Source organism: Rhynchophorus ferrugineus, unplaced genomic scaffold, assembly GCF_030347505.1.
Source record: "Rhynchophorus ferrugineus isolate W39M unplaced genomic scaffold, kcgeb_rfMv2 rfM8, whole genome shotgun sequence".
Classification (NCBI taxonomy): domain Eukaryota; kingdom Metazoa; phylum Arthropoda; class Insecta; order Coleoptera; family Curculionidae; genus Rhynchophorus; species Rhynchophorus ferrugineus.
This window is the reverse complement of record NW_027472587.1, coordinates 32,763,527-32,790,634: the sequence shown is the minus strand read 5'-3', so window position 1 is coordinate 32,790,634 and position 27,108 is coordinate 32,763,527. Positions and strand designations below refer to the sequence as shown.

Genomic DNA, 27,108 nt, shown 5'->3' with positions numbered 1-27,108 from the left:
TCTAAGGCGCCAAAGGAGAACTATACACTGAGCATAATCGTGAAGCTTCTAACCAACGGCATGCCTGACTCGAGGTGAGTGATCACGTTCCTTATAAACCATGGAGTATTGAGTAACGCGCATACATTTTGAAGCGGAAAACTTGGAGTACTGCAAGTTGCCTCCCAGAGACGTATCTGTACCACACCTGTGCTCCGTGGAAGCAGCTTTCTGGAGGATTAAATATTAATCTTTAATATGTAGTTTCCTCAGAGAAGGACAACATGATTAAAGTTTATTTGTGAAATGAACTTATCCCTTTAACTTATCAGAAAAATATGATTTAAAGGATCGAATAATACTAACTTTTGGAACGAGATCAGTTACAGCAAATTATTTTCATTAAGAAATAGCACAAGGTAATAGTAACAAATTAAAAGAAAAGTAAAATCATTCAAATGACTAGTTGTTGGTACGTACATTTAAAATATAAATCTAATCAAAGCATTTAAACAAAACGAACTTTAGTATTGGCAATTAATAGATTTAGATGATAAAATAAAAAAAGATGTTACAGGACCAATTAAAAAAGATGTTATTGATAAGATAAGTAATATATTGTTACTGGAAATATTCGCAGTGTTATCGATTATAAATCTCTAAATCAAAAATAAACATTTAAAATTTTATGTACAATATTGTAGTTCATAATGTTAAATGTTCCAATTTATCTTATTATATCTGATTTATACTAAATGAGATGAAGAAAATGTCCAAGAAAACCAAATAAGTTTTCCAAAATGTTTCTTAAAATAAACAACAATTGTCAGATAAATATTTGTTATCTCATTGAAGATATCAACGAAATAACATATGAGAGAAATATATTACGCTGTAGCCAGTTACAGTGCTATCAGTCTGATATAGATGCTTTCGTTATAATGTACTGTAAGCTAATAATATGTGGGCTCATTTGGTTCGGTTATTGTAAGTAAATATTAATTAGGATCTGAAACATTAAAACTAAAAATTTCTTAGATAAAAGAGTAACGAAAAATAACTTTGCAGGCAAGCTGAAGGTCGCAACATTCGATTATCATCAGATTCGAAAGGAGATTGAAACAGAAAGCGAAGAATTACCAGCATATTTCCCAAATAGTGATAGAAAAGGAATGGAAAAAAGTGATTTGAAAGATATATTAAAAATATTGAAGTTAGAAAATAATAGAATGGAAATTGAAGATAAAACTAAAAATGAAGGTAAAACTAACAGTACAATAATCGTAAACTCCACCAAAATTAGCGACACCACAGTGACCACCTCTAACGATACAACAACCACAGAGGCCACCTCTACCGATACAACAACCACGGAGGCCACCTCTACCGATACGACAATCACGGAGGCCACCTCTACCGATACGACAATCACGGAGGCCACCTCTACCGATACAACAACCACGGAGGCCACCTCTACCGATACAACAACCACGGAGGCCACCTCTACCGATACAAAAACCACGGAGGCCACCTCTACCGATACAACAACCACGGAGGCCACCTCTACCGATACAACAACCACGGAGGCCACCTCTACCGATACAACAACCACGGAGGCCACCTCTACCGCTACGACAATCACGGAGGCCACCTCTACCGATACAACAACCACGGAGGCCACCTCTACCGATACGACAATCACGGAGGCCACCTCTACCGATACAACAACCACAGAGGCCACCTCTACCGATACAACAACCACGGAGGCCACCTCTACCGATACAACAACCACGGAGGCCACCTCTACCGATACAACAACCACGGAGGCCACCTCTAGCGATACAACAACCACGGAGGCCACCTCTACCGATACGACAACCACGGAGGCCACCTCTACCGATACAACAACCACGGAGGCCACCTCTACCGATACGACAACCACGGAGGCCTCCTCTACCGATACAACAACCACGGAGTCCACCACTACCGATACGACAACCTCTGAGGCCACCTCTACCGATACAACAACCACGGAGGCCACCTCTACCGATACAACAACCACGGAGGCCACCTCTACCGATACGACAATCACGGAGGCCACCTCTACCGATACAACAACCACGGAGGCCACCTCTACCGATACAACAACCACGGAGGCCACCTCTAGCGATACAACAACCACGGAGGCCACCTCTACCGATACGACAACCACGGAGTCCACCTCTACCGATACAACAACCACGGAGGCCACCTCTACCGATACGACAACCACGGAGGCCTCCTCTACCGATACAACAACCACGGAGTCCACCACTACCGATACGACAACCTCTGAGGCCACCTCTACCGATACAACAACCACGGAGGCCACCTCTACCGATACAACAACCACGGAGGCCACCTCTACCGATACGACAATCACGGAGGCCACCTCTACCGATACAACAACCACAGAGGCCACCACTACCGATACGACAACCTCTGAGGCCACCACTACCGATACGACAACCTCTGAGGCCACCACTATCGATACAACAACCACAGAGGCCACCTCTATCGATACGACAACCACAGAAGCTACCACTACCGATACAACAACCACTGAGGCCACCTCTACCGATACAACAACCACAGAGGCCACCTCTACCGATACAACAACCACGGAGGCCACCTCTACCGATACGACAATCACGGAGGCCACCTCTACCGATACGACAATCACGGAGGCCACCTCTACCGATACAACAACCACGGAGGCCACCTCTACCGATACAACAACCACGGAGGCCACCTCTACCGATACAAAAACCACGGAGGCCACCTCTACCGATACAACAACCACGGAGGCCACCTCTACCGATACAACAACCACGGAGGCCACCTCTACCGATACAACAACCACGGAGGCCACCTCTACCGCTACGACAATCACGGAGGCCACCTCTACCGATACAACAACCACGGAGGCCACCTCTACCGATACGACAATCACGGAGGCCACCTCTACCGATACAACAACCACAGAGGCCACCTCTACCGATACAACAACCACGGAGGCCACCTCTACCGATACAACAACCACGGAGGCCACCTCTACCGATACAACAACCACGGAGGCCACCTCTAGCGATACAACAACCACGGAGGCCACCTCTACCGATACGACAACCACGGAGGCCACCTCTACCGATACAACAACCACGGAGGCCACCTCTACCGATACGACAACCACGGAGGCCTCCTCTACCGATACAACAACCACGGAGTCCACCACTACCGATACGACAACCTCTGAGGCCACCTCTACCGATACAACAACCACGGAGGCCACCTCTACCGATACAACAACCACGGAGGCCACCTCTACCGATACGACAATCACGGAGGCCACCTCTACCGATACAACAACCACGGAGGCCACCTCTACCGATACAACAACCACGGAGGCCACCTCTAGCGATACAACAACCACGGAGGCCACCTCTACCGATACGACAACCACGGAGTCCACCTCTACCGATACAACAACCACGGAGGCCACCTCTACCGATACGACAACCACGGAGGCCTCCTCTACCGATACAACAACCACGGAGTCCACCACTACCGATACGACAACCTCTGAGGCCACCTCTACCGATACAACAACCACGGAGGCCACCTCTACCGATACAACAACCACGGAGGCCACCTCTACCGATACGACAATCACGGAGGCCACCTCTACCGATACAACAACCACAGAGGCCACCACTACCGATACGACAACCTCTGAGGCCACCACTATCGATACAACAACCACAGAGGCCACCTCTATCGATACGACAACCACAGAAGCTACCACTACCGATACAACAACCACTGAGGCCACCTCTACCGATACAACAACCACGGAGGCCACCTCTACCGATACGACAATCACGGAGGCCACCTCTACCGATACAACAACCACGGAGGCCACCTCTACCGATACGACAATCACGGAGGCCACCTCTACTGATACAACAACCACAGAGGCCACCTCTACCGATACAACAACCACGGAGGCCACCTCTACCGATACAACAACCACGGAGGCCACCTCTACCGATACAACAACCACGGAGGCCACCTCTACCGATACGACAACCACGGAGGCCTCCTCTACCGATACAACAACCACGGAGTCCATAACTACCGATACGACAACCTCTGAGGCCACCTCTACCGATACGACAACCACGGAGGCCTCCTCTACCGATACAACAACCTCTGAGGCCACCACTATCGATACAACAACCACAGAGGCCACCTCTATCGATACGACAACCACAGAAGCTACCACTACCGATACAACAACCACAGAGGCCACCTCTACCGATACAACAACCACGGAGGCCACCTCTACCGATACGACAATCACGGAGGCCACCTCTACCGATACGACAATCACGGAGGCCACCTCTACCGATACAACAACCACGGAGGCCACCTCTACCGATACAACAACCACGGAGGCCACCTCTACCGATACAAAAACCACGGAGGCCACCTCTACCGATACAACAACCACGGAGGCCACCTCTACCGATACAACAACCACGGAGGCCACCTCTACCGATACAACAACCACGGAGGCCACCTCTACCGCTACGACAATCACGGAGGCCACCTCTACCGATACAACAACCACGGAGGCCACCTCTACCGATACGACAATCACGGAGGCCACCTCTACCGATACAACAACCACAGAGGCCACCTCTACCGATACAACAACCACGGAGGCCACCTCTACCGATACAACAACCACGGAGGCCACCTCTACCGATACAACAACCACGGAGGCCACCTCTAGCGATACAACAACCACGGAGGCCACCTCTACCGATACGACAACCACGGAGGCCACCTCTACCGATACAACAACCACGGAGGCCACCTCTACCGATACGACAACCACGGAGGCCTCCTCTACCGATACAACAACCACGGAGTCCACCACTACCGATACGACAACCTCTGAGGCCACCTCTACCGATACAACAACCACGGAGGCCACCTCTACCGATACAACAACCACGGAGGCCACCTCTACCGATACGACAATCACGGAGGCCACCTCTACCGATACAACAACCACGGAGGCCACCTCTACCGATACAACAACCACGGAGGCCACCTCTAGCGATACAACAACCACGGAGGCCACCTCTACCGATACGACAACCACGGAGTCCACCTCTACCGATACAACAACCACGGAGGCCACCTCTACCGATACGACAACCACGGAGGCCTCCTCTACCGATACAACAACCACGGAGTCCACCACTACCGATACGACAACCTCTGAGGCCACCTCTACCGATACAACAACCACGGAGGCCACCTCTACCGATACAACAACCACGGAGGCCACCTCTACCGATACGACAATCACGGAGGCCACCTCTACCGATACAACAACCACAGAGGCCACCACTACCGATACGACAACCTCTGAGGCCACCACTATCGATACAACAACCACAGAGGCCACCTCTATCGATACGACAACCACAGAAGCTACCACTACCGATACAACAACCACTGAGGCCACCTCTACCGATACAACAACCACGGAGGCCACCTCTACCGATACGACAATCACGGAGGCCACCTCTACCGATACAACAACCACGGAGGCCACCTCTACCGATACGACAATCACGGAGGCCACCTCTACTGATACAACAACCACAGAGGCCACCTCTACCGATACAACAACCACGGAGGCCACCTCTACCGATACAACAACCACGGAGGCCACCTCTACCGATACAACAACCACGGAGGCCACCTCTACCGATACGACAACCACGGAGGCCTCCTCTACCGATACAACAACCACGGAGTCCATAACTACCGATACGACAACCTCTGAGGCCACCTCTACCGATACGACAACCACGGAGGCCTCCTCTACCGATACAACAACCACGGAGGCCACCTCTACCGATAAAACAACCACGGAGGCCACCTCTACCGATACGACAATCACGGAGGCCACCTCTACCGATACAACAACCACGGAGGCCACCTCTACCGATACGACAATCACGGAGGCCACCTCTAACGATACAACAACCACAGAGGCCACCTCTACCGATACAACAACCACGGAGGCCACCTCTACCGATACGACAATCACGGAGGCCACCTCTACCGATACGACAATCACGGAGGCCACCTCTACCGATACAACAACCACGGAGGCCACCTCTACCGATACAACAACCACGGAGGCCACCTCTACCGATACAACAACCACGGAGGCCACCTCTACCGATACAACAACCACGGAGGCCACCTCTACCGATACAACAACCACGGAGGCCACCTCTACCGATACAACAACCACGGAGGCCACCTCTACCGCTACGACAATCACGGAGGCCACCTCTACCGATACAACAACCACGGAGGCCACCTCTACCGATACGACAATCACGGAGGCCACCTCTACCGATACAACAACCACGGAGGCCACCTCTACCGATACGACAATCACGGAGGCCACCTCTACTGATACAACAACCACAGAGGCCACCTCTACCGATACAACAACCACGGAGGCCACCTCTACCGATACAACAACCACGGAGGCCACCTCTACCGATACAACAACCACGGAGGCCACCTCTACCGATACGACAACCACGGAGGCCTCCTCTACCGATACAACAACCACGGAGTCCATAACTACCGATACGACAACCTCTGAGGCCACCTCTACCGATACGACAACCACGGAGGCCTCCTCTACCGATACAACAACCACGGAGGCCACCTCTACCGATAAAACAACCACGGAGGCCACCTCTACCGATACGACAATCACGGAGGCCACCTCTACCGATACAACAACCACGGAGGCCACCTCTACCGATACGACAATCACGGAGGCCACCTCTAACGATACAACAACCACAGAGGCCACCTCTACCGATACAACAACCACGGAGGCCACCTCTACCGATACGACAATCACGGAGGCCACCTCTACCGATACGACAATCACGGAGGCCACCTCTACCGATACAACAACCACGGAGGCCACCTCTACCGATACAACAACCACGGAGGCCACCTCTACCGATACAACAACCACGGAGGCCACCTCTACCGATACAACAACCACGGAGGCCACCTCTACCGATACAACAACCACGGAGGCCACCTCTACCGATACAACAACCACGGAGGCCACCTCTACCGATACAACAACCACGGAGGCCACCTCTACCGATACGACAATCACGGAGGCCACCTCTACCGATACAACAACCACGGAGGCCACCTCTACCGATACAACAACCACGGAGGCCACCTCTACCGATACAACAACCACGGAGGCCACCTCTACCGATACAACAACCACGGAGGCCACCTCTACCGATACAACAATCACGGAGGCCACCTCTACCGATACAACAACCACGGAGGCCACCTCTACCGATACGACAATCACGGAGGCCACCTCTACCGATACAACAACCACAGAGGCCACCTCTACCGATACAACAACCACGGAGGCCACCTCTACCGATACAACAACCACGGAGGCCACCTCCACCGATACAACAACCACGGAGGCCACCTCTAGCGATACAACAACCACGGAGGCCACCTCTACCGATACGACAACCACGGAGGCCACCTCTACCGATACAACAACCACGGAGGCCACCTCTACCGATACGACAACCACGGAGGCCTCCTCTACCGATACAACAACCACAGAGGCCACCTCTACCGATACAACAACCACGGAGGCCACCTCTACCGATACGACAACCACGGAGGCCACCTCTACCGATACAACAACCACGGAGGCCACCTCTACCGATACAACAACCACGGAGGCCACCTCTACCGATACAACAACCACAGAGGTCACCTCTACCGATACAACAACCACGGAGGCCACCTCTACCGATACAACAACCACGGAGGCCATCTCTACCGATACAACAACCACGGAGGCCACCTCTACCGATACAATAACCACGGAGGCCACCTCTACCGATACAACAACCACGGAGGCCACCTCTACCGATACAACAACCACGGAGGCCACCTCTACCGATACAACAACCACGGAGGCCACCTCTACCGATACAACAACCACGGAGGCCACCTCTACCGATACAACAACCACGGAGGCCACCTCTACCGATACAACAACCACGGAGGCCACCTCTACCGATACGACAATCACGGAGGCCACCTCTACCGATACGACAACTACGGAGGCCACCTCTACCGATACAACAACCACGGAGGCCACCTCTACCGATACGACAATCACGGAGGCCACCTCTACCGATACAACAACCACGGAGGCCACCTCTACCGATACGACAATCACGGAGGCCACCTCTACCGATACAACAACCACTGAGGCCACCTCTACCGATACAACAACCACGGAGGCCACCTCTACCGATACGACAATCACGGAGGCCACCTCTACCGATACAACAACCACGGAGGCCACCTCTACCGATACGACAATCACGGAGGCCACCTCTACCGATACAACAACCACGGAGGCCACCTCTACCGATACGACAATCACAGAGGCCACCTCTACCGATACAACAACCACGGAGGCCACCTCTACCGATACGACAATCACGGAGGCCACCTCTACCGATACGACAATCACGGAGGCCACCTCTACCGATACAACAACCACGGAGGCCACCTCTACCGATACAACAACCACGGAGGCCACCTCTACCGATACAACAACCACGGAGGCCACCTCTACCGATACAACAACCACGGAGGCCACCTCTACCGATACAACAACCACGGAGGCCACCTCTACCGATACAACAACCACGGAGGCCACCTCTACCGATACAACAACCACGGAGGCCACCTCTACCGATACAACAACCACGGAGGCCACCTCTACCGCTACGACAATCACGGAGGCCACCTCTACCGATACAACAACCACGGAGGCCACCTCTACCGATACAACAACCACGGAGGCCACCTCTACCGATACGACAATCACGGAGGCCACCTCTACCGATACAACAACCACAGAGGCCACCTCTACCGATACAACAACCACGGAGGCCACCTCTACCGATACAACAACCACGGAGGCCACCTCTACCGATACAACAACCACGGAGGCCACCTCTAGCGATACAACAACCACGGAGGCCACCTCTACCGATACGACAACCACGGAGGCCACCTCTACCGATACAACAACCACGGAGGCCACCTCTACCGATACGACAACCACGGAGGCCACCTCTACCGATACAACAACCACGGAGTCCACCACTACCGATACGACAACCTCTGAGGCCACCTCTACCGATACAACAACCACGGAGGCCACCTCTACCGATACAACAACCACGGAGGCCACCTCTACCGATACAACAACCACAGAGGCCACCTCTACCGATACAACAACCACGGAGGCCACCTCTACCGATACAACAACCACGGAGGTCACCTCTACCGATACAACAACCACGGAGGACACCTCTACCGATACAACAATCACGGAGGCCACCTCTACCGATACAACAACCACGGAGGCCACCTCTACCGATACAATAACCACGGAGGCCACCTCTACCGATACGACAACCACGGAGGCCACCTCTACCGATACAACAACCACGGAGGCCACCTCTACCGATACAACAACCACGGAGGCCACCTCTACCGATACAACAACCACGGAGGCCACCTCTACCGATACAACAACCACGGAGGCCACCTCTACCGATACAACAACCACGGAGGCCACCTCTACCGATACAACAACCACGGAGGCCACCTCTACCGATACGACAATCACGGAGGCCACCTCTACCGATACGACAACTACGGAGGCCACCTCTACCGATACAACAACCACGGAGGCCACCTCTACCGATACGACAATCACGGAGGCCACCTCTACCGATACGACAACTACGGAGGCCACCTCTACCGATACAACAACCACGGAGGCCACCTCTACCGATACGACAATCACGGAGGCCACCTTTACCGATACCACAACCACTGAGGCCACCTCTACCGATACAACAACCACGGAGGCCACCTCTACCGATACGACAATCACGGAGGCCACCTCTACCGATACAACAACCACGGAGGCCACCTCTACCGATACGACAATCACGGAGGCCACTTCTACCGATACGACAATCACGGAGGCCACCTCTATCGATACAACAACCACGGAGGCCACCTCTACCGATACAACAACCACGGAGGCCACCTCTACCGATACAACAACTACGGAGGCCACCTCTACCGATACAACAACCACGGAGGCCACCTCTACCGATACGACAATCACGGAGGCCACTTCTACCGATACGACAATCACGGAGGCCACCTCTACCGATACAACAACCACGGAGGCCACCTCTACCGATACGACAACCTCTGAGGCCACCTCTACCGATACGACAACCACGGAGGCCTCCTTTACCGATACAACAACCACGGAGTCCACCACTACCGATACGACAACCTCTGAGGCCATCTCTACCGATACAACAACCACGGAGGCCACCTCTACCGATACAACAACCACGGAGGCCACCTCTACCGATACAACAACCACGGAGGCCACCTCTACCGATACAACAACCACGGAGGCCACCTCTACCGATACAACAACCACGGAGGCCACCTCTACCGATACAACAACCACGGAGGCCACCTCTACCGATACAATAACCACGGAGGCCACCTCTACCGATACGACAACCACGGAGGCCACCTCTACCGATACAACAACCACGGAGGCCACCTCTACCGATACAACAACCACGGAAGCCACCTCTACCGATACAACAACCACGGAGGCCACCTCTACCGATACAACAACCACGGAGGCCACCTCTACCGATACAACAACCACGGAGGCCACCTCTACCGATACAACAACCACGGAGGCCACCTCTACCGATACGACAATCACGGAGGCCACCTCTACCGATACGACAACTACGGAGGCCACCTCTACCGATACAACAACCACGGAGGCCACCTCTACCGATACGACAATCACGGAGGCCACCTCTACCGATACAACAACCACGGAGGCCACCTCTACCGATACAACAACCACGGAGGTCACCTCTACCGATACAACAACCACGGAGGCCACCTCTACCGATACAACAACCACGGAGGCCACCTCTACCGATACAACAACCACGGAGGCCACCTCTACCGATACAATAACCACGGAGGCCACCTCTACCGATACGACAACCACGGAGGCCACCTCTACCGATACAACAACCACGGAGGCCACCTCTACCGATACAACAACCACGGAAGCCACCTCTACCGATACAACAACCACGGAGGCCACCTCTACCGATACAACAACCACGGAGGCCACCTCTACCGATACAACAACCACGGAGGCCACCTCTACCGATACAACAACCACGGAGGCCACCTCTACCGATACGACAATCACGGAGGCCACCTCTACCGATACGACAACTACGGAGGCCACCTCTACCGATACAACAACCACGGAGGCCACCTCTACCGATACGACAATCACGGAGGCCACCTCTACCGATACAACAACCACTGAGGCCACCTCTACCGATACAACAACCACGGAGGCCACCTCTACCGATACGACAATCACGGAGGCCACCTCTACCGATACAACAACCACGGAGGCCACCTCAACCGATACGACAATCACGGAGGCCACCTCTACCGATACAACAACCACGGAGGCCACCTCTACCGATACGACAATCACGGAGGCCACCTCTACCGATACAACAACCACGGAGGCCACCTCTACCGATACGACAATCACGGAGGCCACCTCTACCGATACGACAATCACGGAGGCCACCTCTACCGATACAACAACCACGGAGGCCACCTCTACCGATACAACAACCACGGAGGCCACCTCTACCGATACAACAACCACGGAGGCCACCTCTACCGATACAACAACCACGGAGGCCACCTCTACCGATACAACAACCACGGAGGCCACCTCTACCGATACTACAACCACGGAGGCCACCTCTACCGATACAACAACCACGGAGGCCACCTCTACCGATACAACAACCACGGAGGCCACCTCTACCGCTACGACAATCACGGAGGCCACCTCTACCGATACAACAACCACGGAGGCCACCTCTACCGATACGACAACCACGGAGGCTTCCTCTACCGATACAACAACCACGGAGTCCACCACTACCGATACGACAACCTCTGAGGCCACCTCTACCGATACGACAACCACGGAGGCCTCCTTTACCGATACAACAACCACGGAGTCCACCACTACCGATACGACAACCTCTGAGGCCACCTCTACCGATACGACAATCACGGAGGCCACCTCTACCGATACAACAACCACGGAGGCCACCTCTACCGATACGACAATCACGGAGGCCACCTCTACCGATACAACAACCACAGAGGCCACCTCTACCTATACAACAACCACGGAGGCCACCTCTACCGATACGACAATCACGGAGGCCACCTCTACCGATACAACAATCACGGAGGCCACCTCTACCGATACGACAATCACGGAGGCCACCTCTACCGATACAACAACCACGGAGGCCACCTCTACCGATACGACAATCACGGAGGCCACCTCTACCGATACGACAATCACGGAGGCCACCTCTACCGATACAACAACCACGGAGGCCACCTCTACCGATACAACAACCACGGAGGCCACCTCTACCGATACAACAACCACGGAGGCCACCTCTACCGATACAACAACCACGGAGGCCACCTCTACCGATACAACAACCACGGAGGCCACCTCTACCGATACTACAACCACGGAGGCCACCTCTACCGATACAACAACCACGGAGGCCACCTCTACCGCTACGACAATCACGGAGGCCACCTCTACCGATACAACAACCACGGAGGCCACCTCAACCGATACGACAATCACGGAGGCCACCTCTACCGATACAACAACCACGGAGGCCACCTCTACCGATACGACAATCACGGAGGCCACCTCTACCGATACAACAACCACGGAGGCCACCTCTACCGATACGACAATCACGGAGGCCACCTCTACCGATACGACAATCACGGAGGCCACCTCTACCGATACAACAACCACGGAGGCCACCTCTACCGATACAACAACCACGGAGGCCACCTCTACCGATACAACAACCACGGAGGCCACCTCTACCGATACAACAACCACGGAGGCCACCTCTACCGATACAACAACCACGGAGGCCACCTCTACCGATACTACAACCACGGAGGCCACCTCTACCGATACAACAACCACGGAGGCCACCTCTACCGCTACGACAATCACGGAGGCCACCTCTACCGATACAATTACCACGGAGGCCACCTCTACCGATACAACAACCACGGAGGCCACCTCTACCGATACGACAATCACGGAGGCCACCTCTACCGATACAACAACCACAGAGGCCACCTCTACCGATACAACAACCACTGAGGCCACCTCTACCGATACGACAACCACGGAGGCCTCCTCTACCGATACAACAACCACGGAGTCCACCACTACCGATACGACAACCTCTGAGGCCACCTCTACCGATACGACAACCACGAAGGCCTCCTCTACCGATACAACAACCACGGAGTCCACCACTACCGATACGACAACCTCTGAGGCCACCTCTACCGATACGACAATCACGGAGGCCACCTCTACCGATACAACAACCACGGAGGCCACCTCTACCGATACGACAACCACGGAGGCCACCTCTACCGATACAACAACCACAGAGGCCACCTCTACCGATACAACAACCACGGAGGCCACCTCTACCGATACGACAATCACGGAGGCCACCTCTACCGATACGACAATCACGGAGGCCACCTCTACCGATACAACAATCACGGAGGCCACCTCTACCGATACAACAACCACGGAGGCCACCTCTACCGATACAACAACCACGGAGGCCACCTCTACCGATACGACAACCACGGAGGCCTCCTCTACCGATACAACAACCACGGAGTCCACCACTACCGATACGACAACCTCTGAGGCCACCTCTACCGATACGACAACCACGGAGGCCTCCTTTACCGATACAACAACCACGGAGTCCACCTCTACCGATACAACAACCACAGAGGCCACCTCTACCGATACAACAACCACGGAGGCCACCTCTACCGATACAACAACCACGGAGGTCACCTCTACCGATACAACAACCACGGAGGCCACCTCTACCGATACAACAACCACGGAGGCCACCTCTACCGATACAACAACCACGGAGGCCACCTCTACCGATACAATAACCACGGAGGCCACCTCTACCGATACGACAACCACGGAGGCCACCTCTACCGATACAACAACCACGGAGGCCACCTCTACCGATACAACAACCACGGAAGCCACCTCTACCGATACAACAACCACGGAGGCCACCTCTACCGATACAACAACCACGGAGGCCACTTCTACCGATACGACAACCACGGAGGCCTCCTCTACCGATACAACAACCACGGAGGCCACCTCTACCGATACAACAACCACGGAGGCCACCTCTACCGATACAACAACCACGGAGGCCACCTCTAGCGATACAACAACCACGGAGGCCACCTCTACCGATACGACAATCACGGAGGCCACCTCTACCGATACGACAATCACGGAGGCCACCTCTACCGATACAACAACCACGGAGGCTACCTCTACCGATACGACAATCACGGAGGCCACCTCTACCGATACAACAACCACGGAGGCCACCTCTACCGATACAACAACCACGGAGGCCACCTCTACCGATACAACAACCACGGAGGCCACCTCTACCGATACAACAACCACGGAGGCCACCTCTACCGATACGACAATCACGGAGGCCACCTCTACCGATACAACAACCACGGAGGCCACCTCTACCGATACGACAATCACGGAGGCCACCTCTACCGATACAACAACCACAGAGGCCACCTCTACCGATACAACAACCACGGAGGCCACCTCTACCGATACAACAACCACGGAGGCCACCTCTACCGATACAACAACCACGGAGGCCCCCTCTACCGATACAACAACCACGGAGGCCACCTCTACCGATACGACAATCACGGAGGCCACCTCTACCGATACGACAACCACGGAGGCCTCCTCTACCGATACAACAACCACGGAGTCCACCACTACCGATACGACAACCTCTGAGGCCACCTCTACCGATACGACAACCACGGAGGCCTCCTCTACCGATACAACAACCACGGAGTCCACCACTACCGATACGACAACCTCTGAGGCCACCTCTACCGATACGACAATCACGGAGGCCACCTCTACCGATACAACAACCACGGAGGCCACCTCTACCGATACGACAATCACGGAGGCCACCTCTACCGATACAACAACCACAGAGGCCACCTCTACCGATACAACAACCACGGAGGCCACCTCTACCGCTACGACAATCACGGAGGCCACCTCTACCGATACGACAATCACGGAGGCCACCTCTACCGATACAGCAACCACTGAGGCCACCTCTACCGATACGACAACCACGGAGGCCTCCTCTACCGATACAACAACCACGGAGGCCACCTCTACCGATACAACAACCACAGAGGCCACCTCTACCGATACAACAACCACTGAGGCCACCTCTACCGATACGACAACCACGGAGGCCTCCTCTACCGATACAACAACCACGGAGTCCACCACTACCGATACGACAACCTCTGAGGCCACCTCTACCGATACGACAACCACGGAGGCCTCCTCTACCGATACAACAACCACGGAGTCCACCACTACCGATACGACAACCTCTGAGGCCACCTCTACCGATACGACAATCACGGAGGCCACCTCTACCGATACAACAACCACGGAGGCCACCTCTACCGATACGACAATCACGGAAGCCACCTCTACCGATACAACAACCACAGAGGCCACCTCTACCGATACAACAACCACGGAGGCCACCTCTACCGATACGACAATCACGGAGGCCACCTCTACCGATACAACAACCACGGAGGCCACCTCTACCGATACGACAATCACGGAGGCCACCTCTACCGATACAACAACCACAGAGGCCACCTCTACCGATACAACAACCACGGAGGCCACCTCTACCGATACGACAATCACGGAGGCCACCTCTACCGATACAACAACCACGGATCCCACCTCTACCGATACGACAATCACGGAGGCCACCTCTACCGATACAACAACCACAGAGGCCACCTCTACCGATACAACAACCACGGAGGCCACCTCTACCGATACAACAACCACGGAGGCCACCTCTACCGATATGACAATCACGGAGGCCACCTCTACCGATACAACAACCACTGAGGCCACCTCTACCGATACGACAACCACGGAGGCCTCCACTACCGATACAACAACCACGGAGTCCACCACTACCGATACGACAACCTCTGAGGCCACCTCTACCGATACGACAACCACGGATGCCTCCTCTACCGATGCAACAACCACGGAGTCCACCTCTACCGATACGACAACCTCTGAGGCCACCTCTACCGATACAACAACCACGGAGTCCACCACTACCGATACGACAACCTCTGAGGCCACCTCTACCGATACAACAACCACAGAGGCTACCTCTACCGATACAACAACCACGGAGGCCACCTCTACCGATACGACAATCACGGAGGCCACCTCTACCGATACAACAACCACGGAGGCCACCTCTACCGATACGACAATCACGGAGGCCACCTCTACCGATACAACAACCACGGAGGCCACCTCTACCGATACAACAACCACGGAGGCCACCTCTACCGATACAACAACCACGGAGGCCACCTCTACCGATACGACAATCACGGAGGCCACCTCTACCGATACAACAAACACGGAGGCCACCTCTACCGATACGACAATCACGGAGGCCACCTCTACCGATACGACAACCACAGAGGCCACCTCTACCGATACATCAACCACGGAGGCCACCTCTACCGATACAACAACCACGGAGGCCACCTCTACCGATACAACAACCACGGAGGCCACCTCTACCGATACAACAACCACGGAGGCCACCTCTACCGATACAACAACCACGGAGGCCACCTCTACCGATACAACAACCACGGAGGCCACCTCTACCGATACGACAATCACGGAGGCCACCTCTACCGATACAACAACCACGGAGGCCACCTCTACTGATACAACAACCACGGAGGCCACCTCTACCGATACAACAACCACGGAGGCCACCTCTACCGATACAACAACCACGGAGGCCACCTCTACCGATACAACAACCACGGAGGCCACCTCTACCGATACAACAACCACGGAGGCCACCTCTACCGATACGACAATCACGGAGGCCACCTCTACCGATACAACAACCACGGAGGCCACCTCTACCGATACGACAATCACGGAGGCCACCTCTACCGATACAACAACCACAGAGGCCACCTCTACCGATACCACAACCACGGAGGCCACCTCTACCGATACAACAATCACGGAGGCCACCTCTACCGATACAACAATCACGGAGGCCACCTCTACCGATACAACAACCACGGAGGCCACCTCTACCGATACAACAACCACGGAGGCCACCTCTACCGATACGACAATCACGGAGGCCACCTCTACCGATACAACAACCACGGAGGCCACCTCTACTGATACAACAACCACGGAGGCCACCTCTACCGATACAACAACCACGGAGGCCACCTCTACCGATACGACAATCACGGAGGCCACCTCTACCGATACAACAACCACGGAGGCCACCTCTACTGATACAACAACCACGGAGGCCACCTCTACCGATACAACAACCACGGAGGCCACCTCTACCGATACAACAACCACGGAGGCCACCTCTACCGATACAACAACCACGGAGGCCACCTCTACCGATACAACAACCACGGAGGCCACCTCTACTGATACAACAACCACGGAGGCCACCTCTACCGATACAACAACCACGGAGGCCACCTCTACCGATACGACAATCACGGAGGCCACCTCTACCGATACAACAACCACGGAGGCCACCTCTACCGATACGACAATCACGGAGGCCACCTCTACCGATACAACAACCACGGAGGCCACCTCTACCGATACAACAACCACGGAGGCCACCTCTACCGATACGACAATCACGGAGGCCACCTCTACCGATACAACAACCACGGAGGCCACCTCTACTGATACAACAACCACGGAGGCCACCTCTACCGATACAACAACCACGGAGGCCACCTCTACCGATACAACAACCACGGAGGCCACCTCTACCGATACAACAACCACGGAGGCCACCTCTACCGATACAACAAACACGGAGGCCACCTCTACCGATACAACAATCACGGAGGCCACCTCTACCGATACAACAACCACGGAGGCCACCTCTACCGATACAACAACCACGGAGGCCACCTCCACGGATACAACAACCACGCAGGCCACCTCTACCGATACAACAACCACGGAGGCCACCTCTACCGATACAACAACCACGGAGGCCACCTCTACCGATACGACAATCACGGAGGCCACCTCTACCGATACAACAACCACGGAGGCCACCTCTACCGATACAACAACCACGGAGGCCACCTCTACCGATACAACAACCACGGAGGCCACCTCTACCGATACAACAACCACGGAGGCCACCTCTACCGATACAACAACCACGGAGGCCACCTCTACTGATACAACAACCACGGAGGCCACCTCTACCGATACAACAACCACGGAGACCACCTCTACCGATACGACAATCACGGAGGCCACCTCTACCGATACAACAACCACGGAGGCCACCTCTACTGATACAACAACCACAGAGGCCACCTCTACCGATACAACAATCACGGAGGCCACCTCTACCGATATAACAACCACGGAGGCCACCTCTACCGATACAACAACCACGGAGGCCACCTCTACCGATACGACAATCACGGAGGCCACCTCTACCGATACAACAACCACGGAGGCCACCTCTACCGATACAACAACCACGGAGGCCACCTCTACCGATACAACAACCACGGAGGCCACCTCTACCGATACGACAATCACGGAGGCCACCTCTACCGATACAACAAACACGGAGGCCACCTCTACCGATACGACAATCACGGAGGCCACCTCTACCGATACAACAACCACGGAAGCCACCTCTACTGATACAACAAACCCGGCGGTCACCTCTACCGATACAACAATCACGGAGGCCACCTCTACCGACACAACAACCACGCAGGCCACCTCTACCGATATAACAACCACGGAGGCCACCTCTACCGATACAACAACCACGGAGGCCACCTCTACCGACACAACAACCACGGAGGCCACCTCTACCGATACAACAACCACGGAGGCCACCTCTACCGATACAACAACCACGGAGGCCACCTCTACCGATACGACAATCACGGAGGCCACCTCTACCGATACAACAACCACGGAGGCCACCTCTACCGATACGACAATCACGGAGGCCACCTCTACCGATACAACAACCACAGAGGCCACCTCTACCGATACCACAACCACGGAGGCCACCTCTACCGATACAACAATCACGGAGGCCACTTCTACCGATACAACAAACACGGAGTCCACCACAGCAGATGGTTCGACATGGGACGGGTCCACAACAACAGATAGTTCGACAACCGACGGATCCACCACAACAGATAGTTCATCAACCAATGCATCCAGTACTGAGAGTCCGACAACCAAATCAACCATCACTACTGAGAGTTCGACAACTGAAGCATCAACAACAAAGTCTACTACTGGTACTACTGAGGGTACAACAACTTCGAGTTCATCTAGTACCACATCTACCGAAACACCCGTTACGAAATTTCCTATGCCCACTGATAAAAGTTCCAGAAAAATACCATCTTTTGTTGGAATTAGTATTATTATATTTTGTAGTATTTTTCGGTTGATTAGTTAATTGACGACTAGGTACTATATTATGCTAGGACTCTAGGATGAGTTAGTTATCAGTAAAATGAATTCCATCATAGATCTCAAAATTTAGTTTAGGACTATATTTATTTATATTTCGTACGCGTCTTTAAATAGTTCATATTTTTGTTTTTTTGTATCATTAGTACCTTTAACGGGATTTGTGTTATTGGAAATTGAACTGAAGAATATTGAGTTCTTCGTGGGTCTCAATTGATCGTCTCTGAAGGAAGTTTGTATCGTTAAGAAAAATTTTATGATAATGATCACCTGAATAATGAATCCTGCTGAATGAGTTTACTTCTTATTGTAAATAATCAGAAGCAACAAGGACGACATGTAGATTGTAATAAAATATTTATTGGATATGATGAAATTGTTTTTAATTACCCGTTGTGTACTACACTATGTATAATTATATATTATTTATATATAATTATATTACTTAATTATTACTGTTATTATAATTAGAAGAAGTAATTAAAAATATTACAGTACAATAGTATAGTGTTTAATCGGCAAGGGTATTCGATAATAATAATGACCGAACGGTAATTCTATATGGAATCCGAAAACAAAAATCCTAAACCGAAAGCAGAAGATTCCCCGATAGCACAATCAACTCTAAACACGGATCGCCTTCTTCGGAATGGAAAATTCAATGACAAGTGCAACCAATGAATCACTTCAACTCAATGATGATGTTACACGGAAGGACAAAGGACAAATTTTACAAACAAAACACTTCCTCCTATATATACTTCAGTTATTGTTATAATATTTTTTACATTATTTGTAAATTTATCCATCTTAGGATATTAGCTCAGTCATACGATCAGCTTTATGAAAACAATCTTTCTGTAAATCTTGATGGGAACAAACTTGTGTTATATTTTTTATATTATTTTTATTTATTTTTTATATATATATATATATATATATATTATACCTACATGGCATGTAGAAAATCACTTCATTAAGCGATATGCTATATAAAATATTACCTTAATTAATTAGTCTTATTCTAAAGCTTATTCTAAAGTATATATATGTCCAGTAATCAGATCAGACTCTTAAACGTGATAGTATTATCCTCACATTTCCACCTGGCAAGTCCACAACGCCCTCCTGCTCACAGAGCATCATATTATATTGTGTATTATTAATAGATATCATTAGGTTTTTATATAGAAAGGGTCGAAAAACTCTTAAAAAGTTCCAAAAAATATGCATGTCTCATATAAATACACGAATTGAAATATCAAGTCTTCCTAGATTCTATTTATGTTATCATTGTATCACTTTTTATTAAACATAAACACATTGAATTTAAAAAAGGTTTAAAATATCGAATTATCAGATAGAATTATAAATACCATAAATATTTGAAACGATTTATCATTTTCTTGAATGGTACATTGTCTTTTTTTTCTTAGGTAGCGCCAATCCCTCTATGGTGAATTGAGACTGAGACTGGGGATGTCGCATCTCCTGAGCTTTGTATGCTCTTTTCTTTTTACTCCAGCCAGCGCCAATGCCAGCACTTTGAATATGTTGCCCAAATATCCTGTGATATGTTACAATGACTTATTTCCTGCTTGTTTACTGCTCTCATATTAAGATCTAGATACATGATGCTCTTGTTTTGAGGAATATTGGGCACCTTCCTTAAAACTTTATTTTGCTAACTTTTTCCCTTGTAGATCCACTTTTATATCACAATACGCCGCAGAACATTCTTTTTTTTTCGACAAGCAATGAAGATATCACGATGTTGAAGCGGTTTGAAATATTTGGAAACAGTTGTTTCAGTAATTGCTAATTTATTTGAAAGTTCTTTAAGAATCATTACCTTTTTACTTTTTAGCCGTTCAGGGTGTTATTTCACACATCAAAATCACAGCTTATGCTATATGGAGAAGAACACTGCACAAAAAAACGGATAAAATAGAAATATCAACACAACTAGAACCCAGAACGAACAGGCACTCTATAATGCGTGGATGAACGAAAAGTTGGGGCGGGAGAGTCTTGAAATTGCATTAACCAATATGCAAAAACAAATAAATGCCCTCCAGCTACAACTAAATAAACAAAGCTCTGAGGGCAAGGACAAAACAACGATAAACCACCAAGCCAACAAAAGTAGACTAATTCCTCCAATTCTAACATATGAAACAGATGAAGAAGAATTGCAGAAAGAAGTAGGCTTGATAACGGTTAAAAATAAAAAAAGAAAAGCAAATAATTCCCCAGGATCTTCACCACAGCAAATAAAAATAAAACAAAACAATGAACAGAATGAAGAAATTAGAATGCCCAGGCCACCCCTAATTATCGTAAGTAACGTTACCTATTTTGACTTAATTCACGAAACACTGAGGTCCAACTATATAATATTTAAAGCAATGGTACTAAACAATGGACAAATAAAATTGAACGCCGAATGTCGTACAACATTCACAAAAATAATAGATTGCTGAAAGTTGCTGAAACTGCTACTCTTATGAAGACAAACAAACTAGAGACATCAAAATTATGGAAAGAAGGCTTCCATCCACAACTAAAACTGAAAAAATTATCACAGAACTAAACCAAAATGGGCTCAAATGCTTAAATGCGACAAATATTTTGAAAAAAGGAAAGACCAAAAATAACAAAGGAGAAATTTTGGTCCACAAGAACCCATTACCTCTATTTATGTTAGCCTTTGGACATGATACGGATACAAAAATCATTTTTGGTATTAAAAGAATTTTACTGGTCGAAATAAAAATCGAACCTCTAAAAAAATCGAACTTAATACAACAATGCAAAAGATGCCAATTGCATGGACACACACAGAAATTCTGCAGAAGAGAACCTAGATGTGTAAAATGTTTCGGTAAACATATCACCATAGAGTGTAGAAAACTCAAAGAAGCTAATTTTATTGAAATGTGCAAATTGTAATGAAGCTCATCCGGCAAGAGAGAGGATGTGTAGAGAGGATGAGAGAATTATAGAGGATGTGTTGTTGCTAAAACACTACAAGAAAGGAGAAATAAAGTAGCTCCTGAAGTTGAACCTCAAGAAACAATGAGTGAAAAGAAACAACCGAAAAAATATAAGAATGTTATTGGTGAAATGACTTATGCCAGTAAGTAAGTATCAGTCAAAATAATCAAAGAGGCACAAAGGAAGATGAAGCAACCACCAACGAATTGCAACTTAAACTAAAAGGAAAGCTGGACACACAAGACAAAATGATCGAATATTTTTCCGAAAGGATTAAAAAACTAGAATTGAAAAACATTAGGTCTGTGGTCCCAAAAACCCGAAATGGCAAATAAAGATATCCGAATAGCAATTTGGAATACTGATGGAATCCAGCAAAATCACGCTACCCTACAAGTATTCTTAGATATATTCCAAAAAATAGATATTTTCCTAATATCAGAAACCCATTTAAAAAAATAATCCTTTATTAAATTTAGACGATATACAATTTATCATATCATACATCCAGCTAACACCGCAAGAGGAGAAAGTGCAATAATAATAAAAAAGAACATTTCTCACCATCAAGAACCCGGACTCTGTACAGCAGAAAATCAGGTAACAGCAGTATATATTAAATCAAGTAGATACAAGGTTATAATAGCCGCAATTTTTTGTCCTCCAAGATAGAATCAAAAAAAGGAAAATTATTTAAATGTCCTAAGCAACCTTGGAGAAAAATTTATAATTGGAGGTGATTTCAATGCAAGAAATACAAGATGGGGATCCAGAATGACAACAACTAAAGGCAATGAACTGCATAGAGCAGCTGCTGAACTAAGATGTAGTTACATATCAACTGGAAAACAAAGTTATTGGCCGACTGATCAAGAGAAAACCCCAGACCTGTTAGATTTCTTCATAGTAAGAAATATAACATCCAGTTATATAAAAGTCGAAGAAAATTTTAAGGTAAGTTCAGATCATACACTAGTGATTCTGACGTTGAGCGAAAATATAATAAGATAAGAAAGAAACCCAACGTTAACAAACAACAGAACAGACTGGGAAGGATTTGTTGAAGAATTGAACAAAAGAATTCGGATCTAAATATCTCGGAATGAATCTCGGTGCAAAACTTCGCTGGAAGGAACCTATAAAGAAGAAAAGAAAATAACTGGTATTGAAATATAGAAAAATGTACTGGCTAATTGGAGGAAAATCACAATTATCAGTACATAATAAATTGCTATTATATAAGTAAATACTGAAATCTATATGGACATACGAAGTTCAATTATGGGGATATTGTACAAAGAATAACATAAATAAAATACAAATTTTTCAGAACAAAGGATGCACCCAAATTCTATAGGACTGATTACCTACACAGTCAGTCAAGAAATTAAGAGAATTGCAAGGGGGCATGAGGAAAGACTCCATTCTCATGAGAATATTGAAGTATTGAAGCTTTTGGATGCCACCAGAACAGGATACAGACTCAAAAGAATCAAACCATCTGATCTTGTGTAGTGTTGCGTAGTGAGGTGCATATATTAAGAAATACAGCAGTGACATGTATAAACATTATTTAATCGTAGACTGAGATAGGACTGATGGGTCTTCCTAGTTATATATCTAGATTTAAGTTATCATAAAGATAAATTGTAGGTTAGACGGAAACGACTAATAACAATGTATTAATTAAATAATTTAAAAAAATTATATGTGGTCACCTAATATAATAATTATACGATAATTATATTTGTGATTGTTTATGATTATTGTTTAAATAGTCGAAATAGAAAAAATCCCCAAGTAGTTAACGATGAGTTTAATACTTAGAAAACGCATTGTTATCGAGTGTCTTATCAAATTTAGCTATTGTACTTTTGTAGAATCTACTTTTATAATAGTCATTTATCATGTCTCATAATTTGCGAATTTTACGCTATATAATAATACGAATTATTAACGCATTATATACTACTTCATAACTAAAATAAATATAAGTTTGCATGTAATCGTACTTTAGTAAACTAAATAAATGTTGTTGGTTCCTGATTACAAATTATTTACTATTGCTAAATTTTAGTAAGCACAGATTAAATTAGAAACGTATGTGGAACTAATTGAATTTAGATAACTTATTAAAAAAAGATTTTTGCATGCGAAGGGCAGCACCAAAACTAAATAAAGCGTTGATAAATAGTCCAGACATTGTGTACGATTAATTTCAATAGTTAGGGAGTGTGTAGCGACCTTGAGGCATGTCAAACTTTAGGTCTTATCTATTATATTTTCTATATTTTATTTAATATTAGTAAATAACATTCATATCATGTCGTCACTGTTTTATTTCGTCCTACATCCATTCATCTAGCCATTAACTTCCAAAAGTGGTTTACCGAGTTCCTTTTGTGGTCGTACTAATATAAATGACGCCGACAGTTCAGGTCGCTTAAAAGAGGTTGTAATGCCCGAAATTGTAGATAAAATCGATGGAATGCTATTGGACGATCAGAGAATGAAAGTGAGTGAGGCAGCTGAGGTAGGAATCTCAAATGAGTTGGTTCACAATTAATATGAACATTTGGATATGGAAAAGTTGTCCGCACGATGGATGCCGTGATTTATTTTTTATTCGAAAGAGCGCAGTTCCGAGGGGGTCCCATTGGAACCAAATTAGGATCAAATGGGGGACGTGGGGGAGGGGAATTTTAATAGTGGGAAACGCTCAAATTTCAAAAGCACTTTGAAAGTGTTCACATATTTTTTAACTAAAATAATCAGATATTTATGTATGCTATTGCTGAGCTGATGTGAGGGAAAATCGGAAGTCGTTCAGTACAAAAGCCATTGTTTGTAGGCAACTGCTTCTGTAGTATAATGGTTAAAGCGTTTAGCTCCCAAACGGAGGTCGCGGGATTTTGGGGACAATAATTTTTTGTTGTTGTTTCGTTAGAACATTTGTCAAACACCTAGGCTAGGTAGCGGAACCCTGTGCCTGAAGCGCTCCTTATTTACAATCATTGTTTCTTTATTCCTATTTTTCCTCATATACACTGCGACTTTAGTTAGCCTACCCTTTGTAATGTTATATAAAATAACTGCATAAAGAAAATTGAATCGATTTCAACAAATAAATAAGGAACTCACTAAAATTTAAAAAATAATAAAAGTTATATTTTCAACACAAATATAATTTTATTATAATATATGTATATAATAATCGTTGTAATAACGAAATAAATATAACCAAAAACCTTATTTAACCTATCTAGTACCGTATTGTATATTCTACAATACACACAATTTAGCTTAATATCTAGCTAAACCTATTTATCTATTTACAATATTATTTTAACTACTACCAACTGATTAGTTTGAACTCGGTGCCGAGCCCAAACAATACAAAAATAATAATGTGATTTTGTGACATATACAAAAAATTAAATTGCTAAAAAAACAAATCACTAATATAGTATATTATTGCACGAGTATAGTATACTATTCTAATCCACCTAATTAACAATTCTTTATTAAAGTAATGTATTTTACTTTCATTAGAAAGTAAGATTTTACGTTTATCTTTAGTTCAAATCTAAGTTTCGTAGGGCGCCTGTGTTTGTGCTTAGTAACGGTTATTTAAGTGACGGTATAACAGATGCCCATTTTACAGTGAACCTAAACTCTAGTGAATATAAGTATACGCAACCCGATACAAAGACCGCCGTATCTTATTTCTTAATTACTACCTTCTCTTGACATACTATCTTGTATTGATATTGAGTCATTAAAAGTTATCTATTTTTATTTTGATTTTATCTTAAACTTTATTTTGATTGAAAACCAATATAAAAAGACAATGATAATAAAAAGAGAACATAAATAAAAATAAACATTTTTCTTTTGGAAATAACAAAATAGATTATAAACAGAAAAATTAAGAATGGCGACGCATACTGTATCAAACTAATCACCTATACATTATGGTACAAGTGAACAGTCGACCATAACAC

At 48.2% G+C, this 27,108-nt stretch overlaps 1 protein-coding gene and 1 long non-coding RNA gene across 2 annotated transcripts; both read left to right on the top strand.

The window, feature by feature from the left end:
- The first annotated feature begins 779 nt into the window (after positions 1–779).
- Positions 780–20,236, top strand: LOC143201554 (uncharacterized). The gene is made up of 4 exons (XM_076412677.1): positions 780–966; positions 1,048–4,325; positions 7,446–8,260; positions 9,521–20,236. Exons 1-4 carry the CDS (start codon positions 780–782, stop codon positions 20,091–20,093), a joined length of 14,853 nt encoding a protein of 4,950 aa, XP_076268792.1. The 3' UTR covers positions 20,094–20,236.
- Positions 20,237–23,749: 3,513 nt separating this feature from the next.
- Positions 23,750–24,597, top strand: LOC143201217 (uncharacterized). Its single transcript, XR_013006913.1, has 2 exons — positions 23,750–24,058; positions 24,435–24,597. It is a non-coding gene; the product is annotated as an uncharacterized LOC143201217 (long non-coding RNA).
- The last annotated feature ends 2,511 nt before the right edge of the window (positions 24,598–27,108 follow it).

What these genes read in the sequence shown, in the direction of transcription:
- LOC143201554 (XM_076412677.1), top strand. Translation starts at nt 780, where the DNA reads ATGTTTCTTAAAATAAACAACAATTGTCAGATAAATATTTGTTATCTC. An exon ending in GCTCATTTGGTTCGGTTATT is followed by an intron (nt 967 to 1,047) that starts GTAAGTAAATAT and finishes ATAACTTTGCAG; the next exon opens with GCAAGCTGAAGGTCGCAACA. An exon ending in CCGATACAACAACCACAGAG is followed by an intron (nt 4,326 to 7,445) that starts GCCACCTCTACC and finishes ACAACCACGGAG; the next exon opens with GCCACCTCTACCGATACGAC.